Source organism: Carcharodon carcharias, chromosome 21, assembly GCF_017639515.1.
Source record: "Carcharodon carcharias isolate sCarCar2 chromosome 21, sCarCar2.pri, whole genome shotgun sequence".
NCBI lineage: Eukaryota > Metazoa > Chordata > Chondrichthyes > Lamniformes > Lamnidae > Carcharodon > Carcharodon carcharias.
Window position 1 is genome coordinate 85,917,712 of NC_054487.1, and position 23,127 is coordinate 85,940,838.

Here is a 23,127-nt window from a genome sequence, read left to right on the forward strand (position 1 = left end):
TGTTACTGGCTAAAACTTTATAACTGTAAAATTGGATGTTAAAAGTGAAGTTCCTCAGGTTATCTATATATATGTATATATATATATGCTGCAATTTTTTTTTGCATTCTGGGTGGGAAAATAACTAATTTTGCTCTTAGCAAACACTTTTGTCTCTTGTATTGTCTTTCTACTTTTTTTCAATTAAACTAAAAATCAAATCTACATAAACGTTTTGTCTCATTAACTTCGTGTTATCCAGAAATAATGGAGTAGTTTTTGAAGGACTTAGTTTTGAACAACAGTTTGCAGTTTTGTAGTGCATTCAACACAGTAGCATGTTTGCATGTAGAATGAATCATGCACAGACATAGGAACAGGAAAAGGCCATTCAGCCCCTCAAGCCTATTCCACCATTCAGTTAGATCTGTTTACCCACCTTGGTTTCCTATCCCATAATGCCCTTCCTTGCCCAACAAAAATATATCAATCTCAGTTTTGAAAATTTCAATTGACCCTCAGCCTTGCTGTTTTTCACGTGGAAAATAGTTCCAGATTTCCACTCCTTGTTTGGAAAAGTGCTTCCTGCTATCACTCCTGAAAGGCCTGGCACTAATTTTAACCAGAGTGAGTAACTCCTTTAACGATCCTTTAATCATCGTGAACACCTCAATTGGATCGCCCCCTTAGTCTTTTATAATCAAGGGAATAAAAGCTTAGACCATGCAACCTGTCCTAACAATTTAACTCTTTTAGCCCTGGTATCAGCATGACACTGTGCAGTGCTGACAAGATATTTGGGTTGAATGGACTGATCCCATTGTAAAGATGGGAGGCTGTGACAAGTAGGTTCACTATCAAGCCTGCCACCGTATCAAAGAACAATGGCCCCAATTTTGACTCCTCCACCTGGCGGGACAGTTAAATTAAGGGCAGTGTTTGAACATTAAACAATTAGATTAAGCCATTACTTTGGGTAGAATCTTGAGGCTGGCTGCAGACTGATTATCGTTCGCCTAGTTTTATACCAAAGTTAGATTCCCATATTGCTTTTCTGTGCACACTGTCGCAATGTCTTCTGTTTAAGATGCCAATGAGTGCACATATTTTCTTTTTGGTTAGGTGAATGAGTTTCTCATTTTATTAGATGGGTTTAACATGCCTTTACTATCTCCCAAATTCACGATACTTTGGCCCAAGTCCGGACCTGATTCAGAAATTTTAGTTTGTGAAAACGTTTTAACTGTCACTTACTGTTTTTTTAATGTTTGTCAGTAACTGTGCAATATTTTTTCAAAGAAAACATTGCTAGTGCTGCATACTGTGGGCAATTGTGACAATTTTTAGACAAAGTATAAGTTGCTTCTGTAGCTTCTTTTCCGTACGTTACATAAGTGGCCTGGTTAACTCAAATAATCCAAACCATTCAAATTTAACATTAACATTTATAACAACCTGCATAAGTACCTTAGGGGCTTGTTAAAAGCTGCAGCTAATATACATTGAGCTATTCATTGTAACTTCAATATATTAACTGCATTATGTTGCATAGGTGTACATTCCAGCTCCCGTCTCCCCTCAGAACAACATGGGCTGAAGAGACCTGCAAACATTCGCCATCTCTTCTTGCTGCTGTGTCACGTGAAGGGGAGGATTATTAGAACACTTATGAAGTGGATGACCTATAGGTTTATACATATTTTTATTTCAAAAACAAACCATGAAGGAGTTTCTGATCTTTGCAAGAAAATGACAATCAATGACTTGGGTAAATTGATTTTTGTATTAAATCATTGCTGGTAATTTTTTTTTAAACCTACAATTAAGCTATAAAATCACGTTTAAACTGTGCTTCACCTTTGTATGTTTCACGTGCACATTATTCTTTTTTCTCTCAGTTTGGCAAGCCACAGGATGCATGTCGTTCACTGTATCATAATCCTGTTCTATAAAGCAACCATTTCCTTTTGAATTTCTTGCTGTAATCCATTATTTTGGTTTGGATCTTCCTGGTCCTGAAAGTTAAGTACTTTAATTACAATCTGTTCCAATATTTATGCAAACTGGTTATAATAAAAAAAATGTAAAATTGTCAATGTTATCCTGACACAACTTTCAGATACCTCTGCGTAAACAACACTAAATAAAATCTGTAACCCTCCTCCTCTGTGTCGCCATTCATTTCCTTTCCTCCGTTTTGAGACTTTTACCTCCTGTCATCTATCCACTGGGCTCTGTAACAAGGAAACCGAAGTTCGTTCTGTGCTCATAGAATCAAACGCCACAGTCAGCGGCTATTCGGCCCATTATGTCTCTTCCATAATGAGCTATCCAATTAGTTGCACTCACCCTGCTATATTCCCACAACCCTGAAAATTTTACTCTTTTCAAATATTTATCAAATTCTTTTTTGATCATTACTATTGAATCTGATTCTGGCACTTTTTCAGACAGTACATTTCAGATCATAACAACACTGTTGTTAAAAACTGTCTTTTTATTTGTTTATGAGATATGGAAATTGTTAGCAAGGCAGCATTTGTAAACAAGGTGAGCCGCTGCCTCGAACCGCTACCGTCTGTGTGATGTTGGTGTGCCTACAGTGCAGGTAAGCTCTGATCCTTTGGTTACCTGCCAGAGGACATAATTTCTCCTCTTTTCATCAGCATCTTCCATCTGTGAAGACGATGGACACACAGTAACTCAAATCCATTAGGGATGAGGTAGCTTCAGATCTTACACTTTTGCTGATGACTATAGACCAATCTTTGAGAGGCAGATTCTGTCACATGCCACAAAGGAAGTGGTTATCATGTGTTGTCGTTTTCAGTGGTGCCTGTTGCTAACCCACAGTAGTCACTGGTCATCGTGGTGCATGCCAGCCCACGGGTGATGTCACCCTTTCCCTCTGTCATCAGTTAGTGTCTCCTAGGTGCAAGAGTCGCTGTTTAGGGCCCACATGTCACACCTTGAAGTGGAGCTTTGGATGTCCAACTGGATCCAGCTACCTTACCACACAGAACATCTTTGGTTATGTGACTGTCTTCCATCCTGTAAACCTGCCCAAGACAGCAAGGTCACCTCTGCTTGATGACTGCCAACATACTTGGGAGCTTTTGTTTTTAAAAGATCTGACTTATTCGGGATTTTGTCCTTTCATGAGATGCTCAGTATGTGCCGCAAACAGCAAAGATGAAAATTGTTGTGCTTCCTGTCTTAATGGCTGAGAATACTGGCCTCATAAACCAGACACTTGGCCCTAAGAGTCAGCTTGATGTTATTCCATGCGTGATTTGTGACTTGGTCAAAGGTGGCAGTGCTTTCCCTATGCACATATCAAGTTCTACATCAACAGACAGATTGTCTGTCATGGTAGACATAGGTCAGTGTGGGTGCTTTGCATGCACAAGACCCTGGGTTCAATTCCCACCCAAATTTTACTAGAACTAGGGGACACCGTATAAAAAAAACATCTAAAGAAGGAGATGAGAAGAACTTCTTTCTCTCAAAGGGTTGTGTATCTTTGGAACTCTTCCCCAAAGAGCACTGGAGGCAGGGTCAATGAATATTTTTGACTAACAAGGGAGTCAAAGGTTATTGTGGGTGGGCAGGGTAGTTGAGACCACAATCAGATCAGCCATATTCTTATTGAATGGCTGAGCATACTCAAGGGGCTGAATGGCCTACACCTGCCCCTAATGCGTAGGTTCATATGTTTGTGAATCTAAGCTAACAGAATTTGCTAAACACTTCCAGCGAAGTGTTATTTACTGTGATCAGGGGCGGAAATGCAACATCTTGTCCCACGACCACAGTTTTCTTGATGCTTACAGACAGAGAACAAGTTACAGACCACAGGAGGGAGAGACAATCCATGAGACTTTGAAGTTGAGTTTGTGTGTGAGCAACCAGCACAGCATCATCAGCATAGAGTTCTCTGTGCACTCTTCACTTTCGGTCTGGATAGATTGTAAACCTAGTATGCAGGTAAACTCCTTCCATATGTGCAGGGAAGGCAAAAGTCAAGAGCATGGAGAAGAAAATATCAGACAAAGTGGGGATTAGGACACAGACTGTTACACTCTATTCTTCACCCCTGAAACTAGCGGAGAATGTAGACCATCTGCTTATTTACTGTATCTCAATCCCCCATAATTTTGAAGATCTCGACTAAGCCTTCCCCTAACCTTTCTGCTCTAAAGGGAAAATCTCAATGGCTGCCACCAGTTCACATCAAGGTGGGCTGAAGTGTCCTCTGCATATGCTCCTCTGAAAGGCAACGAGTGCCAAAAATCCTCCGGCTCACTCCACCAGCTTCAAAGTATGGCTTAACAGACACAGGGAGATGTCCACTCATGACCTGACCCTGACCCTGACCCTTGCAGGGACAAGCCAATCATCTTGGCCAAACTCAATGCTGGATTACAGCTTATGGGGGGTTGGGAGGAAACTGCTGACAATAACACCTGTCCCCATTGCCTGGATGCTGAGAGAATATATTCCTTAGTTGGAGAATCTAGAATTAGGGGGTCATAGTCTTAGGATAAAGGGCCATTTGAGACTGAGCTGAGGAGAAATTTCTTCACTCTAAGGGAAGTGAATCTTTGGAATTCCCTACCCTAGAGAAAGGTGGATGGTCAGTCACTGAGCATGTTCAAATTGAGGTTGATAGATTTTTGGAAACTATGGGAATCAAGGGATATGGTGGAAAAGTAAAGTTGAGGACAAGGAGAAACTTCCCATTAGCTGATGTTACAAGGACTAGAGGACACAGATTTATGGTTTCAGGCAAGTGTTGTGGGAGGTGTGAGGAAGAATTTTTTTTGATGCAGCAAGTGGTAATAGCCTGGAACTCGCTGCTGATAAGGGTGGTGGAAGCATAAGTGATCAGTTATTTCAAAAGGGGATTGGTTGGGCACTTGAAGGAAATAAACATAGGGCTACAAGGATAAGATGGGACTGACTGGTTTGCTCTATAAAGGGCTGGTATGGACTTGATGGGTTGAATGACCTCCATCTGCACGATAAGTTATGATTCTACAACATCTTATGGCCAATTTCTGCTCCTGTTCCTTATGTTCTTAATCTACTAATATACAGACATAGAAAGTTGCATTTCTATAGCACCTTCCATGACTTCAGGATGTCCCAAAGAGCTCACAATCAACTGAGTACTTTGGAAATTGTCCCTTTGAAGGCCAATCCAGGCAAGAGTTTCCATAATTCAGCACATCCTTCAGGATATGACCCAAGCTTGGTGACCTCTCCCTCCCACATCCACCCACAGGGTTCATCCTGGTCATTAGAGCAGATGAATCCTGGTGTGTACAAGACTGTTATACTAAATATCTGGAGGGATTCTTGTATTCTATTGCAGTCTTCCTCTGTATTAACTACACTCCCACTTTGGTATTTCCTGAAAATTTTGAAATTGTATTTCCAATTCCAGAATCCAAATAATTTCTGTAAACAGTGAACGACAGTGACCCCGGCACCACTGCCTGTGGAACACCACTTCCCATCATTTGCCAGTCTGAGTAACAACACATCTACTCTCGGTTTTCTATTGTATTCTGCTTCTTGTCCCCTATCTCTACACATTCAGACCTTAGTTATGAGTCTGCTATGCATCCTAGCCATTGTGCAGCTGGGATTGAATTTGTATTTTACTATATTGTATAATTTTGGACACAGCAATGACAGGAGTGTGCAGAGTAAAGAATTTGAACCAAATCAGGCTGATGTACTTCCTTTCAAATTTTCCTCTTCAGCTTTTTGAATATCTACATCCAATTGTTTGAAGAGAGCTGGAAACTAATATGACTAGGCCTGACTATCCTTAGAGAGAAAGTTTGGAATTTAACAATAGATCATCAGCAAGTCTCATTGATTCGGTAAAATTTTGAGAATTTACTAGTTTGAAATGTTATCATTCACTGCATCACAAATTTTGGATTAATCACTACACTCAAATGTAAAACACTGAAAACCATTTGCTTTTGGTTTGGTCTCATTCAAACGTCACACAGAAAGGTAATTGTTTGTGGTGTTGGGGGTGGGGGGGGGTAGGGTTGGTAGAAAAGCAAACTGATGAAAGAAGGGATTCAGAGGGGAAAGAAATAGCAAAGACTCGTAAACAACTGCAGACTTTCGACTGACCAACAGTCCGTGCTGAGCCTCCTCTGTGAATGTTAAACCAACATGGTTAATGGCCCTTTGTCTAATCTTGTTGAGATTGTAAAGCAAAGGTCAGTATTTACAATATAGAACTGCTCATGGTTCATACATTTTCCATTGATGTTTACCATTTAGAACAGTTTCTAGTATAAAATTGTGCATCACGGAAAACTGTACAGGGCACCCACAACACGGCTGAAGCAATAAAAGGATGATCGGGTGAGATGAAGATGGGTGGGAAGAAGCATAAACCCACCTGTTGGGTTGAATGGGTTGTAAATTCTATTGCATACATAATCAAATTCTCATCACTGAGTCAATGCCGCCTTCATGATGCTGGGAGCTAATGGAGTGTATGACCAAATCTTGGATTTTACCCCCTGATGTGTACTCCCACTGCAAGATCTGCATAAAGATGGGGATGAGAAATTCATTGAGCCCATATTGAAACCAGAGGAAATGGAGTTTGTAGACAAGCCACCCGGCCTATTCAACATTTTCATCAACAACGTGGGAGATGGAATTTATATAAAATGGACTTGGGAGCGTCTGGGGTTTTATTGGCTGCAGTTAGAAGAGAGTTCAGGATGGAGAGGTGTTACTGAGGGAGTGATGCCATGAAGCAACTTAGACAAACGGAACAGATGAGAATTTTAACTTCATGTTGTAAGGGGTGCCAGGAGCAGGAATTGGTGGACGGGGGAAAGGGCAGCAGAGTCTTGGATGAGCTTAAGTTTATAGAGGTTGGAGGAAAGGAAGCTTGGAATACACTGGAACAGCTGAATCTCGGGGTGCCTCTCTCACTATGAGCATTTTGGTGGCAGATGGATGGAAGTAGATCATTTTTATGACACAGAATATGGGGTCAGAAATTCAGCTTGGGATCAGACACAACCGAGAGTTTGCAAACAGCCTGGCTTGCCTTAGACAGTGGTCGGAGTGGGGAATTGAGTCAATAGTGAGGTCACCATGTATATGGCAATGTTTGACTGGAGAATATTAATGTTTGCCCAATTAAACAGCAGGCTAATATCACAGAGGTGGTGGAGTGGTTGAGGCAAGAACAACTTGCATTCATATGGCACCTTTAACATAGTAAAATGACCCAAGGTGTCCCATAGGGGAGTTATCAAACAAAATTTGACACAGCCACATTAGGAAATATTTGGACCAAAATATTTAATCAAGGAAGTGGTTTTGAGGAGCAAAGGAGGAGAGTGCAGTAAAGAGGGAGAGACAGGGCAAGATTGAAAAATTGTGGCAAATCGTGACTAGAATTTAAACATTCCTGCAGAGTCTAGAATGAGAGCAGCATTCAAGGGCACCAATAAGGTTTTATGGAGCCATTACATTTTGTCCATTCTGGTCTTCATAGGTCCACTCACATTTCTCCCTTTTTGGTGTCATTTAAAGGAATTGAGAACAAAACCTACAAATTTTCTTTTTATTCATTCATAGGATGTGAGGATCGGTGACTAGGTCAGCGTTTATTGCCCATCCCTAATTGTCTGAACTATCAGATAAAAGCAAAATACTGCGGATGCTGTAAATCTGAAACAGAAACAAAAACAAAAGCAAAAATTGCTGGAAAATCTCAGGAGGTCGGACAGCATCTTTGGAGAGATCCACAGACACTGTCAGACCTGTTGAGTTTTTCCAGCTATTTTTGCTTTTGTCTGAACTATCAGTCCTGGTCATGGCCAAAATCTGTATCTCAGTCTGAAACAAAGGTCTCTAGATTGTCACATATAGACTTTGAACCAGCTCGAGGATGAAAGCACCAAATAAAAACTGACAATAGCTTGGTTATGGAGGCGGCTTAGTGTCAAAGAGCAGAGAAACGTCCTCCACCACTTCATCCGTGTTTCAATTTTACAGATTCATAGAATAATACAGCACAGGAGGCCATTTAGTTCATAGTGCCAGGCAGCGCACACATACAATAGTCTATTGAGAACACGCTGTACTCGATTACTGGTGGGTTAAATGAATTGCTAAAATTAAAGGCAAGACCATTTAAAGTGCCTGAGTATAAGGTTTACTTTGTAATTTAATTTAGATTTGTTATGGTTAACTTCACTAGAAAATGTTTCATTACGATCTCAGATTGGTAAATGAGACAGAAGTGATTTGGTGTTTATAATTCTGATGTTGAATGGTGAAGTATATGAAGGAATTAAGTCGTTTAAACTTTAAGGATCAAGTTGCCCCAAACTATCTTTAAAAGAGTCACATGGACACAAGATGTTAACACAGTTTCTCTCTCCACAGGTGCTGCCTGACCTGCTAAATTTTTTCAGCATTTTCTGTTTTTATTTCAGATTTCCAGCATCCGCAGTATCCTGCTTTTATGTTAGGCCTCAAACTGTCAGACGAGATTTATATATTGTGGGATATTTGAACACATTAACATCAAGATAACAGCATTAGTTCTCTTAGAAGTTAAGCCAGGAGTGCTATTTCCCTTGAAGGTGGCTCCTAAAAATGTTTTAATAAAGAATCATATCAGAGCAGCACACTATCCGGCCCATCACAGCAGCACTGGCCCTTTTGAAAAGCAACCCAGTTAGGTCCACTCCCCACTCTCTCTCTCAAATCCCTGCAAATTTTCTCCTTCAAGTATTTATCCAATTTGCTTTTGAAGTAGATCTTCTATCCTATCAGGCAGTACACTTGGATCATATCAGCTTGCTGTGTAAAGTTTCTCCCTATGTCTTCTCTTTTTTTTTGCCAGTTATCTTAAATCTTAAACCTGCACCCCCTTTAGAGTTGTACCCTTTATTTTATATTGTGTCTTCATGTTCTTCCGACCAAAATACATTACTTCACATTTCTCTGCATTGAGCTTCATCCTTTCCACCAACTTGTCTACGTCCCTTTGAAGTTCTACAACATCCTCCTCGCAGTTCACAATGCTTCCAAATTTTGCATCATCTGAAAACTTTGAAATTGTGCCCTGTACATCGAGGTGTTCTAGGTCTTAATATATAACAGGAAAAGCACAAGTCCCAACACTGACCCCTGGGGAAATTCAGCTTGCCAAAGCTTCTTTGACAACATCCCCCAAATTCGTCCTTCCAGTTGGTAGAGGTCACAAGGGCAGTGGACGGATGGGAACACCACCACCAGTAAGTTCTCCTCCAAGTCACACACCAAACTGAACTGGAAATTGATCATCGTTCCATCATCACTGGGCCAAGATCCTGGAACTCCCTACGTAACAGCACCATGGAAGTATCTTCACCACGCAGGCTGCAGAGGCTCAGGAAGGCAGATCACTACCATCTTTTGAAATGTAATTAGGGATGAGCAATAAATGCTGACATTGCCAGCAACTCCCACAGCCTGTGAATGAATTCTTTGAAACATCAAGTCAGAATCCGATTCAGTTGCTAAAGATGTGGCTGTGAAATACCCGATCAAACACAAGAAACATTCCCAACATTTTGTATTTATTTCAGATTTCCAGCATCCGTAGTATTTTGCTTTTGTCTTAAGTGTGCATTTCAGGTCATTAGAGTGTGCAGACACCAGACAGATACCTTCTAATTCTGCAAACATTTTTACACGAGAAGCTTTCATCACCAGAATACTCAGACATCATTTTTGTTCAGTGATACTTCGCAATTTAAACTCTTAATTCTGCAAAAACAATAAGCTTTCTTCATAGTTAATTTACAGAGCAATATTTTTTATCTTTTTTAAAAAGTATAAGTTATTTAAAAAAAAAGTAACAAGCATGCCCTTCACAAAAACAACAAGAAAATAGATTTATGAATAGCTGTGCTAAGATCTGGCTAAAACTGTATGATTATAGCTATTTAGTCTGATCAGATTTATGACAAGGGTGGATAGGTTATGATTGGCTCAAAGGATGTCAAATGGGTCAATCTGAAGAAGAGTGACAACTGGTAAAGTCCTTCTCCACATTTTCAGTACAACCCCACAGAGATGCCAAAACTACAAATATGACCAAAGAGTCACACTGGAGACGCATCCTGGGAATCTGTTGCTGTTTCAAAAAGTTATCTATTGCTGTGTCTCAATTTCAAGTACTTATCTATAAAAATTATGGCATTTTGCCAAAAAAATGCTTAAAGGTGAGAAAAGATTTCCTGGTAAATGAATTATGCTGATTTAGATTTGATGTTAATAATTTATATGCTATTTAATTTCTTGTTGCCAAAGCTGTATTTTAAATCAAAGACCAAAAAGATTAAAAAATTGTACATTTGCCCACATTTCAATGGAGATAAGACAATACAGTCTACTACTTAAAAAATATGAAAACATTTTCCCTTCAAAAGCGGACTCACCTGAAACAAAAACGGCGTGCAAATTTATTTTTAGCCAATTCAAAAATGTAGCAACCACTCTTCTAAAATAAATAAATATCTAACACCACTGTGAACTGCATCAACCATGACAGGCACTTGGGTATGTTACTGCAATGTGTGGAGAACCAGCAATTGATATGAAAAATGAGGTTAGATTCACACTTTTATACTCAATGGGTAGTATTTTGCTACTCTTGAAATACACTTATTGACTTATTCCACATGGGAATCAAGGGACAGCAGCATAGTCATTTTACAGCAGGTCAGCATGTCTGCTGCATTCACAGGGCACAGTGCAGCATTAACAGTTCAGTTTGATACAGAATTCTATTATTATAAAGGCCCTATAAACACACAGTGTCTTGCACATCTGCAGGAGTGTGATAAAATATATTCTCCACACCTAACTGGAGTGCATATTACAAATACTATATCAGCATCATTACCACCTGTTTTCCATCTGATTCAGGGTTCTTTGTGACCTTTGCAGTCTGTGTAAAGCTATGCCACAATCTTATTGCAATATAGCACAGGGGGAAAAGGCATCCTTGTTCTTTTATAGTGCAGCAGCCCTGCCCATCACCCACAACAGCACAACATCACTTCCATGAAGTATGTCAACATATTTTGCATGGAATGGAACTTGGGAGAGATGATTTAAAACAAATCCCACTAATTTCCTTTGTAAGTTCAGGTCTCATTATTGTAGCCCTCTGTGATGCTCTTACAATTTATCTGCCTGCTTCCAACAACCGTTGGTACAGGTTAAAATGTCAATGGTCCAATGCTGATAAATCCAGTTGACGGTTAAGATCCAATTATTCCCATTCTGCAAAATTGCTCATTTTCTGAGTGGTACATTTCAGGTACATAGCATGGTGTTTAGCCATGAATTCCATTCCCCTTTGGTACATTCATAGACGCTTGTTCAGTTCCTTCAGTCAATTCTTTGCCATTTTCATTGTTGCTGGTCAGAAGTCTGAGTTCTACATTAAGAACTGAAGGAGTTTCTTGTTGCCACTGTTTTCTACACGCTACTTCGATCGGGAGCAATATTCATATACACCCGTCTTCTTGGGAAAATCTTTCGCTTTAGTGCAATCAACTGAAATAAAAACAAACAGATGACGTACTACAACCAGCAATCTGTATCATGAATCAATTTCCTTTTGATGTGGTATTATGCTTATTTACGATAATTAGCTTTCACAGCACAACTAGTTGCACAGAAAGTATCCGCTTTAAGTGGGCTGATCAGAATGGTCAGTCATTTACAGCACAGAAGGAGCCCGATGAGTCCACGCCAGCTCCCCGTATCTGCACCTTTAATCTGAAGACCCAACACTCAAGCTACCAGAGAATCTCTTTGATGACAGCTAATCGTGAAGATTCAGGGATAAATGACAAAAAAACTAGTCCACTCATATGAGATAATGGAAAGCCGCTCTTGATCATTCAGTGGTTTCATGACAAAGTACAGTCCTTTGTGCTATTGAATTTCTCTCATTAAGGTAGTGCTTTCCTTTTTGTAAGATTTGCCCTGTAAGTTCAGTCTGAAAAATTGATTACTTTTACTGGAGATGCACTGAATAAAGTTATTTCAGCTGTAACGGGGAGGTTAAATCATTGTAAGTGATTCCTGGATATATATCAGAAATTGTCTCTTGAAAGGAAGGAATCCTATAAAAATAAATGGCACTGGACATTGAATTGCCTAATGAACACCGTCCCAGGGATTTTTTCCATAGTTAAGCAATGATCCTACAGTTAAGGTACATGGAGGATAAACAAATGAAAACTAATTAGAAATGTAGGACCACAGATTACAGCATAGTAGGCAGCCATTTAGTCCAGCGTGTCTATGCCAACTCTTTGTCAGAGCAGTCCCACTGCCCATGCACTTCCCATTGCCTTGCATCTTCCTCACTGACTCCCCAGAGGGAACTGTCTTTACCTATCCACCAAAATGTCTCACCATCTTAAAAACATCTATTAAATCTCCTCTTAGCTGTCTCTACTCCAGTGCAACTAGTCCTCATTGCTGCAGTGAAGGCCTTCCATGAAGATCAGTTATAATGAAAGAGTATATATGAAAATCCAAGATTTACGCACCTGTTCAGCAAAGAAAGACGAAACCGTGAAAATAATCAGAGTCACTAGTACACAGTGTGTCCAGAACTTCAACTTGTCTCTGTAAGCTCTCCTATGAAGGAAAGTTGCAATTCAGTTGGAGCTATCTACTGCAAGTTTAATGCTGTTAGCAGACTATGCAGCTAATTCGTGCATGAAACTTACAGTTGGGAACACAGGCTGGGCTGTCAATGACATGAAGCATCAAATATCAACAGCACACAAAAGGGAGGGAATGAACAGTGCCAGGTATACTCATATTGGGTGGAGAGAAAGGGGATAATAAAAAAACCATATAAAGACTTCATGAGGTCATTTGTTTGCAGCTCCTCTCAGCAATTTGCAGAATCACTGACCAAGGTCTTAAAGCAGACCGAGTCCCCTGACTGGATTATACATACCCAAGGGGAAAATTTGTTTACACACAAGAAACAAAAGTTTGGATTTTTACATAACGTAAGAAATAGGAACAGGAGTAGACCATTCAGCCCGAGCCTGCTCCGCCATTCAATAATATCATGGCTGATTATCTTGTGTTTCGATTTCCACATTCCCATCTAACCACGATAACCTTTGATACCCTTGCCTAACAAGAATCTACCTCTGCCTTAAAAATATTCAATAACCCCGCCTCTATCGCCTTCTGAGGAAGAGAATTCCAAAGTTGCATAACCCTCAGAAAAATATTCTCCTCATCTCTGACCTAAAAGGGAGAGCCCTAATTTTAAAACAGTGCCCCCTAGTTCTGGACCCACCCACAAGAGGAAACATCCTTTCCACATCCACCTTGTCAAGGTCGTTCAGGATCTCATATACTTCAATCAAATCACTCCTCACTCTTCTAAACTCCAGTGGAAACAAGCCCAGTCTGTCCAACCTTTCCTTATAAGACAACCCACTCATTCCAGGTATCAATCTAGTAAATCTCCTTTGAACCGCCTCCAATGCATTTACACCATTCCTTAAATAAGGAGACCAAAACTGTACACAGTATTCGAGGTGTGGTCTCACCAATGCCCTGTATAACTGAAGCATAACATCCTTACTTTTATGTTCAACGCCTCTCGTAATAAAGGGTAGCATTCCACTAGCTACCATAATTACTTGCTGTACTTGCATACTAACTTTTTGTGACTTGTACTAGAACACTTGGATCCCTCTGCACCTCCGAATTATGCAGCTGTTCTCCATTTAAGTAATACTCTGCTTTTTTGTTCTTCCTGCCAAAGTGAACAGCTTCACATTTTCCCACATTAAACTCCATTTGCCAGATCTTTGCCCACTCACTCAAACTATCTATATCTATCTGCTCATGTCCTCTTCACAACACACTTTCCTACCTATCTTTGTGTCATCTGCAAATTTAGCTACCATGTCTTCACTCCCCTCTAAATCATTGACGTAAATTCTAAAAAGTTGAGGCCCCAGTACAGACCCCTGTGGGACTCCATTCGTCACATCCTGCCAATCAGAAAAAGACCCATTTATGCAGTCTCTCTGTTTTCTGCCAGCCAACCAATTTTCTATCCATGCTAATATGTTACTCACTACACCATGTGCTTTCATTTTCCATAATAATCTTTGATGTGGACCTTATCAAGTGCCTTCTGGAAATCCAAGTACAGTCTGCAGTCTACAGGCTTCCTTTTATCCATTGCACATGTTACTCCTTCAAAAAAACTCCAATGAATTGGTTAAACATGATTTTCCTTTCACAACACCATGCTGACTCTTCCCTATTGTCTTGAACTCTTAAGTGCTCAGCTATAACCTCCTTAAAGATCAATTCTAATAACTTCTCCACGACAGGAGTCAAACTAACCTGCCTACAGTTTCCTGCCTCCCTCCCTTCTTGAACAGAGGGGTTATATTTGCTACTTTCCAATCTGATGGAACCTTTCCAGAATCTAGCAAATTTTGGAAAATTAACACCAGCGCATCTACTACCTCATTAGCCACCTCTTTTAAGACCCTAGTCCATCGGGACCCAAAGACTTGCCAGCCTGCAGCTCCCATCAATTTGTTCAGTACCATTTCCCCAGTGATTTCAATTTCACCAAGTTCCTTTCTCCCGTTCACCTCCTGATTTGCAGCTTATTACTGGAATGTTATTTGTTTCCTCTATAGTGAACACAGAGGCAAAATATTTGTTCATTTCTCCTGCCATTTCCTTATTATCTATTAACTCCCTATTGTCACTCTCTAGAGGACCAACACACTTTACTTACTCTTTTTGACCATCAAACATGTAAAGCTGGGTCATAATTGCTCAAATTCAGCTGATTTTGATAACTTTTAGCAAGTTCCTTTTTAGCCTTATTATTAGCTATGCTTCGATCAATAACAGTGACTGAAAACATAGAATCAACAAAAATCCTCAAATCTCTGCAGTGGACTATGTTTAATGCAGCTTCAAACTTTGCAATATAAACATTTTGTGGCGTGCTCTCTAGCTCTTGACACAGGTTCACAAAGCTTTTACCTTCCTTGCACCAAAATTCATTTATAATTTTATAACCAAAACAGGGAAATACCCTGCTCCTTTATCTATCGAGAGACTCTAATTCCAATCTTATGCCTCACTTTGGCAGAGAACTATCTCTAGTGTATTTCTTCTCCCTAAAGGGAAGGCACCTTTGGGTGGAGTTGGAGGAAGGAAAATGGAAAAGAGGAGAAACTACAGCATCAAACGACAATCTTCTTGCCTCAGTTAGTAACATTCTTGTCTGTGTCACTGTGGGTTCAACTTCAACTTCAGGGCTTGAGTAGAAAATTCCAGATTGATATTTTAGTGCTACACTGAGGGAATGCTGCAATGCCAGATTAAAAATTCTGAATGAATGGATGATTTTTCAAAGTCAAAAAACACCTTCACCTACAGGGGAAAAAAAAGCGCTCATCTTTGGAGTTAAAATAAATAAAAATACATGAAACAGCAGAAAGGTACATAGATTGACAGTGTTTCCAAATATACTGACTGCTTTCATAATTGACACTGAAATACACCAGTCAAGACACTTGCATGTCGTTGTTAAGACTATCCAGTTTCATTGCATTAGCAAGTGATGCAGTAGAAGAAAATTTGTTATGTTAAAATAACTGAGGTAGCTAACATACTGCCATATTATAAATGACAAGACGTGAAAAAGCAGTTTCGATGCTGCAGGATTCTCACAAGCCTTAAATTGGAATTTCCTGCTCAACTTCAAAGTACACTAACTTTCTGAACCGATTTTCCTAATAAATATCCCACAAAAAAAAGAGACAAAATTCAGTGAATGCAATAAAAATAGAAAATGCTGGAAAAACTCAGCAGGTCTGGCGGCATCAGTGGAGAGAGAAACAGAGTTAATGTTTCGAGTCTGTATGACTTCTTCACAGCAGGGAATGTAATGTTTTGCTGAACCATCCCTAAATAGCTCATGATAAAGGAGATTAGGAATGGGTAATAAATGATGCCCTAGCCAGCGAAGCCCATATCCCTTGAATGAATAAAAAAATAATAAAGGGCATTTCCCAAAGATTCAATTAATTCCAGCATTTGGTGAGTAATAGTAGCTGTGCTTAAAATGCAAAGTGATCCATCCCAATTACAAAATGAAGGACCCACTAAGCAATTTGCAGTCGCACGATATTTCGGTTGGCAGGCGCACCCGCCAACAATTAAAAGACCTATTAAGGCCATTAAAAAGATAATTAACCTAAATTTTTTGCTGCCAACCCAACCTTACAGTTGCGGGGGGCAGGCAAAAAGGCCAAGCTGCCTTTGCATATTTTTGGAAACCTCATCCACGGGTGGGATGAGGTTTCCAGTAAATAAAAATAAAATAAAACTTTTAAAATTTAATTTATAACAGAGTCACATGAGGGGACTTTTTTTTTTACATTTTTAAAATCTTTTATTTGCAATTTTTAAAACTCTTCATAACCGCTCACTTCAAAAGGAAGTTGGACAGGCGCTCAAGGGAAATGAACTTGCAGGGCTACAGCGATATAGCCGAGGAAACGGGACTGACTGGATTTCCCTCTGGAGAGCCAGCATGGACTGAATATGTCGAATGGTCTCCTTCCGTGTTATTACTTTATGACTCTCATTTGAAATATGTGTATCCATTTTAGTGGTCAAGGGTTAGCAGCCAAATACATTCTTAATTATATGAGCTACCATAATTACATTTATTTGCTTTGAACTCATGATAGTCACAATCATAAATAGCCTGCCATATAAAAAAGGTAGCTTGTTTTGACACGAATAAATCACACCCATGTCATACTAATAAAACAGAAAATATTTAGAATTAAAATTATTGCTTGATGAGCTTTCCCATCACATTACTCTAGAACTGTATTTAAATAGCTGTTTAATTGTCTGTAATTAAAGACTGATAAATGGTAAGTGCAAATAAGTTAGCGACTCTAACCTACAGGGGTAGACTGAATATTAGTCACATAAGGGGTTAAGAATTATTTTTTGAAACAACACAGGGGAATGCTGGGTCTTGGAATGGCTTACTGGAAACAATGGAGGAAACAAAATCCATAATAGGCTTTAAAAGGGAAATAGAGAAATATTTGAGAAACAAAAATATAACAGAATTTGGAAAACGACTTGGGTGTAGGACCAAGTGTACAGCTCTTTCAGAGAACTTGGAACAGGAGCAACATGCAAATATCCTTTTTCAGAGCTATAAAATGAATGAATCTTTCACGTAGCGCTTAAAGGTTCTGTCCAAACTGCTGACTGATTGAGAATTGGGTACACTTCTTTTACTGCTTCAGTCAAGTTGTCAATTGGGACAATCTGCCAGTTTTTATCCAAAAAAATCCCAAATGTAGTAAGATTCAAGTTAATTTCCAAATTTGACCCTCAGCTTTGAAAATACACCGAATGGTGTCATGAAGTTTGGGGATTTGAATGTTAAGACAAGAGTAAAAGCCAAAGTTCTAAATGAAGAATTGCAGAGCACAGTACTCCCAGAGAAATGAGTCAGTTCAACTATGCTATTTTTTGACAATCCCTACATTTTCTTACTAACCAGCATTGACAAACATGGCTTAAGAAAGATAACATGAGGAATTATTTTCAGGCAATATTCATCCTCCATTACCAATTTCATACAAGCCCAAATTTTGTGCTAATACTTTTGGTTAGGCTACCAACGGTCACCATTATTATTGAGCGAATTTCCAGACCATGCGCACGCACAGGTAAGCACAGAATCTGCCAATGAGTGCACGAGGATGCTACCTGGCGTTATTACCTAGCTGGGAGGAAAGCCTAAACACAAGGGCTCCCAAGCAAGAAATAAAATTGACGTTTTTATAAAAGTATATGAAAATTCTGTATAGAATATTATTTTCTAATGAAATAGGGTAGCACTCTGAATGACAAGTACCCGCTTAGATTTACCATGACCTTTAAAAAGAACTTAAAGCTTCGCTTACCATTCCCGAAGTTCATGCATATGGAGAAATCTGTTGCGGTACTCTCTTGGCAGTTCAAACTGGGATGGCACTGGGAACAATGATTCATAGAAATCTCGAAGCACTGCCTTCACTGTGGCTCCATCCTTGTGATTATGGTCAATGTTGTCATTTAAGCAAACAAATTTCCTGGAGGAACATGGAGAAACACATTTAGAACAATGGTCAAATGTCAGTGATTAAATATTTGAAAACACAGGAAATTACATTGGGTCATCTCAAATTATTCAGCTGTTCAGAAGTACTCATTGCATAATTTCAGTGCAATTTTAACAGTTTCTAAAGGTTGATTTTATTTGTGTTCACAGCCAAATTTGGTGCAAAATTTTTGTTATATTTGCCATCAGAATATGTAAGAGTTCAGAAGCTTTGTCCCAACTGATCCTCAAATACTTTGTTCTCTTTCCGAAGTTGCAAAGTTACCCATCAAAACTATTCCTATATGAAAAGCAACTTTCCATATAACTTTATGTAGAACAGGGCTTCCCAAACTTTTTCCCATTTTGAAGCTTGAAAATTGTGGTGACCCCAGAGTGAAAGCAAAGTGGGAGAGGATTTTTGGGAGAAAAAGGGGAGAGATTTGTGAGAGTAGAGGGCAAGGATTGAATGTGGTGGGAAGTGTTTAATCTGCAGGTTTTTCACCTACCTTTACAGAGGCATTTTTGCAGCAGGAATCAGGCCTCTAGGATCTGTCCATTAGGCCACGCTCACCAATAGAGAAAAGCCCAAAGATTTCAAGGGGTCTCGCAGCAGTTAGCATTCAGTTTGTGCTTCACAGTTAATGCTGCCTCAGAGCTTGCGACCCCAATGAGACCAATAGTTTGGGAAACCCTGACGTAGAATCTTACGGCACAAGAGACTTACAGTGGTTCTCTAAAAGATATCTACTTGATCCCATTTCCTTACCTTTACCCTCATACTCATATAATTTATTGCCACATACAAGGAGGCCATACAGCCAATTCATAACAGTTATATACAACTTCATTGTGCAACATGCCTCGAGATGTTTCAATGTAAATAATATACAAAGAACAGTACCAGATATAACAACCCATTCACTGAATCGCTCTTCACTGTAATTACTTTCACATGCATACCTGGGGTTTCTTCGGATGTCATCCAATTGGCCAACAACATGAGAAACATTAGTACGAATCATTTTAAAAGCAATCTCCTCTTCCCCCATGATTTCAAACCTGAGTATTGAAAAGATGAAAATGAATCAATGAATCAATGAACTTTTAACCAAAATGTTTGACAAAGATAACCCTTTACATATTCTCATTCTAGGATGTGAGCATCAGTACAAGAGTGTAATCTGAAAGCAAAGCATATTATAGATTAAAATCTACAGTATAAAATGGTATGGAGAAAGGTCTATCCCATATCTTCTCACACTAAACTCTAATTTATGTTTTGCCATCAGGCAGAAATATTGAACATAAATAATTAGCAAATACAGGAGTTGACAAAAGTCAGTGGGAGAGGAATGTTGATTCTCTCGTTTGAATTCAGCCCAGGCTAATAGGATGAAGTTCCCTCTCTGTAAGCTATAACAATTCTGCATGAAATTAACATGGCCTGTGTCAACCCAGCTTCTGGTGGGAGCAGATCTAATGCACAAAAAGACTCCCTCAGTGTAAACTGAAAATCTTGCAGTGAAATTATGAGCATCATTGATATAACAAACGGTGAAAAGGTTCACAAGTGTACTGGAAGAAAGATGAAGAGCAAGGCCTATTACTGGACAGATGGGGTTTCACCCTGAAACTAACATTGCTACTCCTAGACTGCAAGTGCCAGATGTAGACAGGTCTGTTCAAAATAGAAAAATAAAGTTTTAATTCCTTGTAAAAACATCCTCCACATCAAAGGATCATGAAAAAAAAATGCTGCTACAAAACCTGCAGGATAATGGCATTGGAAATATATGGAATTGAGTCTTGTTGTTTACGAATGATGTTTGGAGAAGAAAGAGAGAACTCAATTACTTGACATACTTGTATTTATTTTTATCCTTGTAAGTCTTGCGAATACGGTCAGTAACAGGTTTGCAATTCATCACAAGTCCTTTGGTCACTGGCGGCTATGGCAAACAAGATTTAAAAAGCAAGTCAAGTGTTACTTAAATAGGACTTGCAAAATTGAACTTACCATGTTAAATTTTTTAAAAATTTAAAAACGATCCCCTCTCATCCACAGGTTAAATTAAAGTGTTCTGGAAATCTCTCCCTAAACCTCTCCATCTCTCTCCTTTAAGGCCCTCATTATCCACCTCCTCTCCTTTGACATAGCATCCACTTTTGTTTGATTATGCTTTTGCGATGTCCTATGTATATTAAAGCTGTTTCTGTTATAAAAATTACACTTAAAGATCCGCATAAATTCAGAAGTTTCCATTTCTCAAATTTAGCTCATTCTAATATCTCTTGCATCCATGCTGAAATTGATTTAGCCAGTTAACCTTTAAGAGTTATTTCACAAAATACTGTGAAGGAAGCATCTACTTTTGGTCTTCCTGTGCTGAATATTATTCAATACAGACCCAGCCAAAACAAAAAGAAATCATCCAGCATTCAGACATCGAGACATTACCACTACTTCCTGGTAAATATTACATAGAATTCACATCCGAGAAATGCAGCCAAATGGCCAAGTCACAACTTGGATTGTTCTAAATATTCTACTCCAGTAATAGAAAATGGAAATTGTGGCAACAAAGCATGATATATGTAAGAAAAAACAATGTTGGTTGAAGTTCAGTCATGCTTATCTAAAACTCATTAGATGTTTTAAATCATTTGCTAACTGATGTGCTTTCAGCTAGTTCATTTTTAGCTAGAACCTTGTGAAACATTAAAATGATCGCTCTACAGACAAAATAATGCACCCATCAAGGACATAGATAGAGCGATCCAATCTGTTTCACTACACAATGACAGAAACAAAGCATTGTGCTCAATTCCCACAATGAGTTTCCAATCAACATCATACCATAATAGATGCAGCATGGAAAAGCCAAATACTTCCAAATAGAAAAACGGTATGGGGACAACATGACCAATTATTTTGGTTCCCACATGTACAATTTCTAGTGGCCTAATAGATAGGGGAAGAATCATGGAAGCAAGTATCTAGACTCTTATTTTGGTTGGGCAAGTGCCATGATACATAAGCAAACCTCAAAATAAAAAAACTTCTCCAATAAAAAAATTTACTCGAACATTAATTACTACATTACAACAAATGGCAGAATGGAGGGTGGGTGGCGGTTAGTTGGCTAGTTCTTACCAGGTTTGGGTCATAATAAGCCTCCTGGGTTGGAGGGACTTTATCAATTTGAGTGGCATTTGTGGGAAGCATCTTTGAGCAATTGATCAGCATCTGTTCCAGACCAGTTAAGTCCTGTATATATATATATATATATATATATATATATATGTAAAAAAAAACTGCAATTAAACCATGGAAAATGTTGACTGATCAAGAGAGATTAAATATCCTCAATCCTGTTCTAGTGACCTTGAAGTATACAAAAATAACTTATCAAACATAATAATTCTGAGCCATATAAAACACTAACACAGCTACCATAAAATTTAGATCTTAATAAAATATACGTTCATCCACTTTCATTTTAGAAATAGGTAAATATCTCATTGGATATTTCAATTTTGAAATGTCAACAGTTAGCTGTTGCTTAGGAGATCTCCAATGGGATTTCCCAATTCTAAAGTGATGTCCGTCACACCAGCGCAGCTTCTTCAACTTGACTTCAGGCAAGTTTATAAAAATAAAATTTATACTTTTCTGGCTTTATCGTCACAACTTCAGGTTCTCTCATTTTTATGGTCTCATTTATCATTTTTTCACACCAGTCTAGATGTGCCTCCCAGTCTTTAGCAAGTTTCAACTTCAGGCCAAAACAGAATTACCTGGAAAAACTCAGCAGGTCTGGCAGCATCGGCGGAGAAGAAAAGAGTTGACGTTTCGAGTCCTCATGACCCTTCGACAGAACTTGAGTTCGAGTCCAGGAAAGAGCTGAAATATAAGCTGGTTTAAGGTGTGTGTGTGGGGGGCGGAGAGATAGAGAGACAGAGAGGTGGAGGGGGTTGGTGTGGTTGTAGCGACAAACAAGCAGTGATAGAAGCAGATCATCAAAAGATGTCAACAACAATAGTACAATAGAACACATAGGTGTTAAAGTTAAAGTTGGTGATATTATCTAAACGAATGTGCTAATTAAGAATGGATGGTAGGGCACTCAAGGTATAGCTCTAGTGGGTTTTTTTTTTATATAATGGAAATAGGTGGGAAAAGGAAAATCTTTATAATTTATTGGGAAAAAAAAGAAGGGGGAAACAGAAAGGGGGTGGGGATGGGGGAGGGGACTCACGACCTAAAGTTGTTGAATTCAATATTCAGTCCGGAAGGCTGTAAAGTCCCTAGTCGGAAGATGAGGTGTTGTTCCTCCAGTTTGCGTTGGGCTTCACTGGAACAATGCAGCAAGCCAAGGACAGACATGTGGGCAAGAGAGCAGGGTGGAGTGTTAAAATGGCAAGCGACAGGGAGGTTTGGGTCATTCTTGCGGACAGACCGCAGGTGTTCTGCAAAGCGGTCGCCCAGTTTACGTTTGGTCTCTCCAATGTAGAGGAGACCACATTGGGAGCAACGAATGCAGTAGACTAAGTTGGGGGAAATGCAAGTGAAATGCTGCTTCACTTGAAAGGAGTGTTTGGGTCCTTGGACGGTGAGGAGAGAGGAAGTGAAGGGGCAGGTGTTGCATCTTTTGCGTGGGCAAGGGGTTGTGCCATAGGAGGGGGTTGAGGAGTAGGGGGTGATGGAGGAGTGGACCAGGGTGTCCCGGAGGGAGCGATCCCTACGGAATGCCGATAAGGGGGGTGAAGGGAAGATGTGTTTGGTAGTGGCATCATGCTGGAGTTGGCGGAAATGGCGGAGGATGATCCTTTGAATGCGGAGGCTGGTGGGGTGATAAGTGAGGACAAGGGGGACCCTA

General features: G+C 39.4%; 2 protein-coding genes across 6 annotated transcripts in view; one reads left to right on the top strand and one right to left on the bottom strand.

Annotated features, from left to right (window-relative positions):
• The window catches only part of LOC121293178 (cholinephosphotransferase 1-like), a 28,531-nt gene extending 26,391 nt beyond the window's left edge, over positions 1-2,140 (top strand). For both annotated transcript variants that reach the window (XR_005946450.1, XM_041215957.1), the window contains exon 9: positions 1,532-2,140. Coding sequence is in view for 1 of the 2 variants with exons in the window: in XM_041215957.1 (XP_041071891.1) it covers positions 1,532-1,576 (45 nt within the window). In the remaining variant the exon portion in view is untranslated. The remainder of the gene's footprint in view (positions 1-1,531) is intronic.
• A 7,451-nt stretch (positions 2,141-9,591) lies between these two features.
• Positions 9,592-23,127, bottom strand: part of gnptab (N-acetylglucosamine-1-phosphate transferase subunits alpha and beta) — an 82,229-nt gene continuing 68,693 nt past the window's right edge. For 3 of the 4 annotated variants that reach the window (XM_041216033.1, XM_041216029.1, XM_041216030.1), the window contains 6 exons: positions 21,402-21,515; positions 20,111-20,196; positions 19,208-19,306; positions 18,069-18,236; positions 12,606-12,696; positions 9,592-11,598 (listed from right to left, as the gene is read on the bottom strand). In XM_041216033.1, coding sequence (XP_041071967.1) covers positions 11,521-11,598; positions 12,606-12,696; positions 18,069-18,236; positions 19,208-19,306; positions 20,111-20,196; positions 21,402-21,515 — 636 coding nt within the window. In that variant the 3' untranslated portion in view covers positions 9,592-11,520. The remainder of the gene's footprint in view (positions 11,599-12,605; positions 12,697-18,068; positions 18,237-19,207; positions 19,307-20,110; positions 20,197-21,401; positions 21,516-23,127) is intronic. The other variant, XM_041216031.1, reaches the window with a different exon arrangement.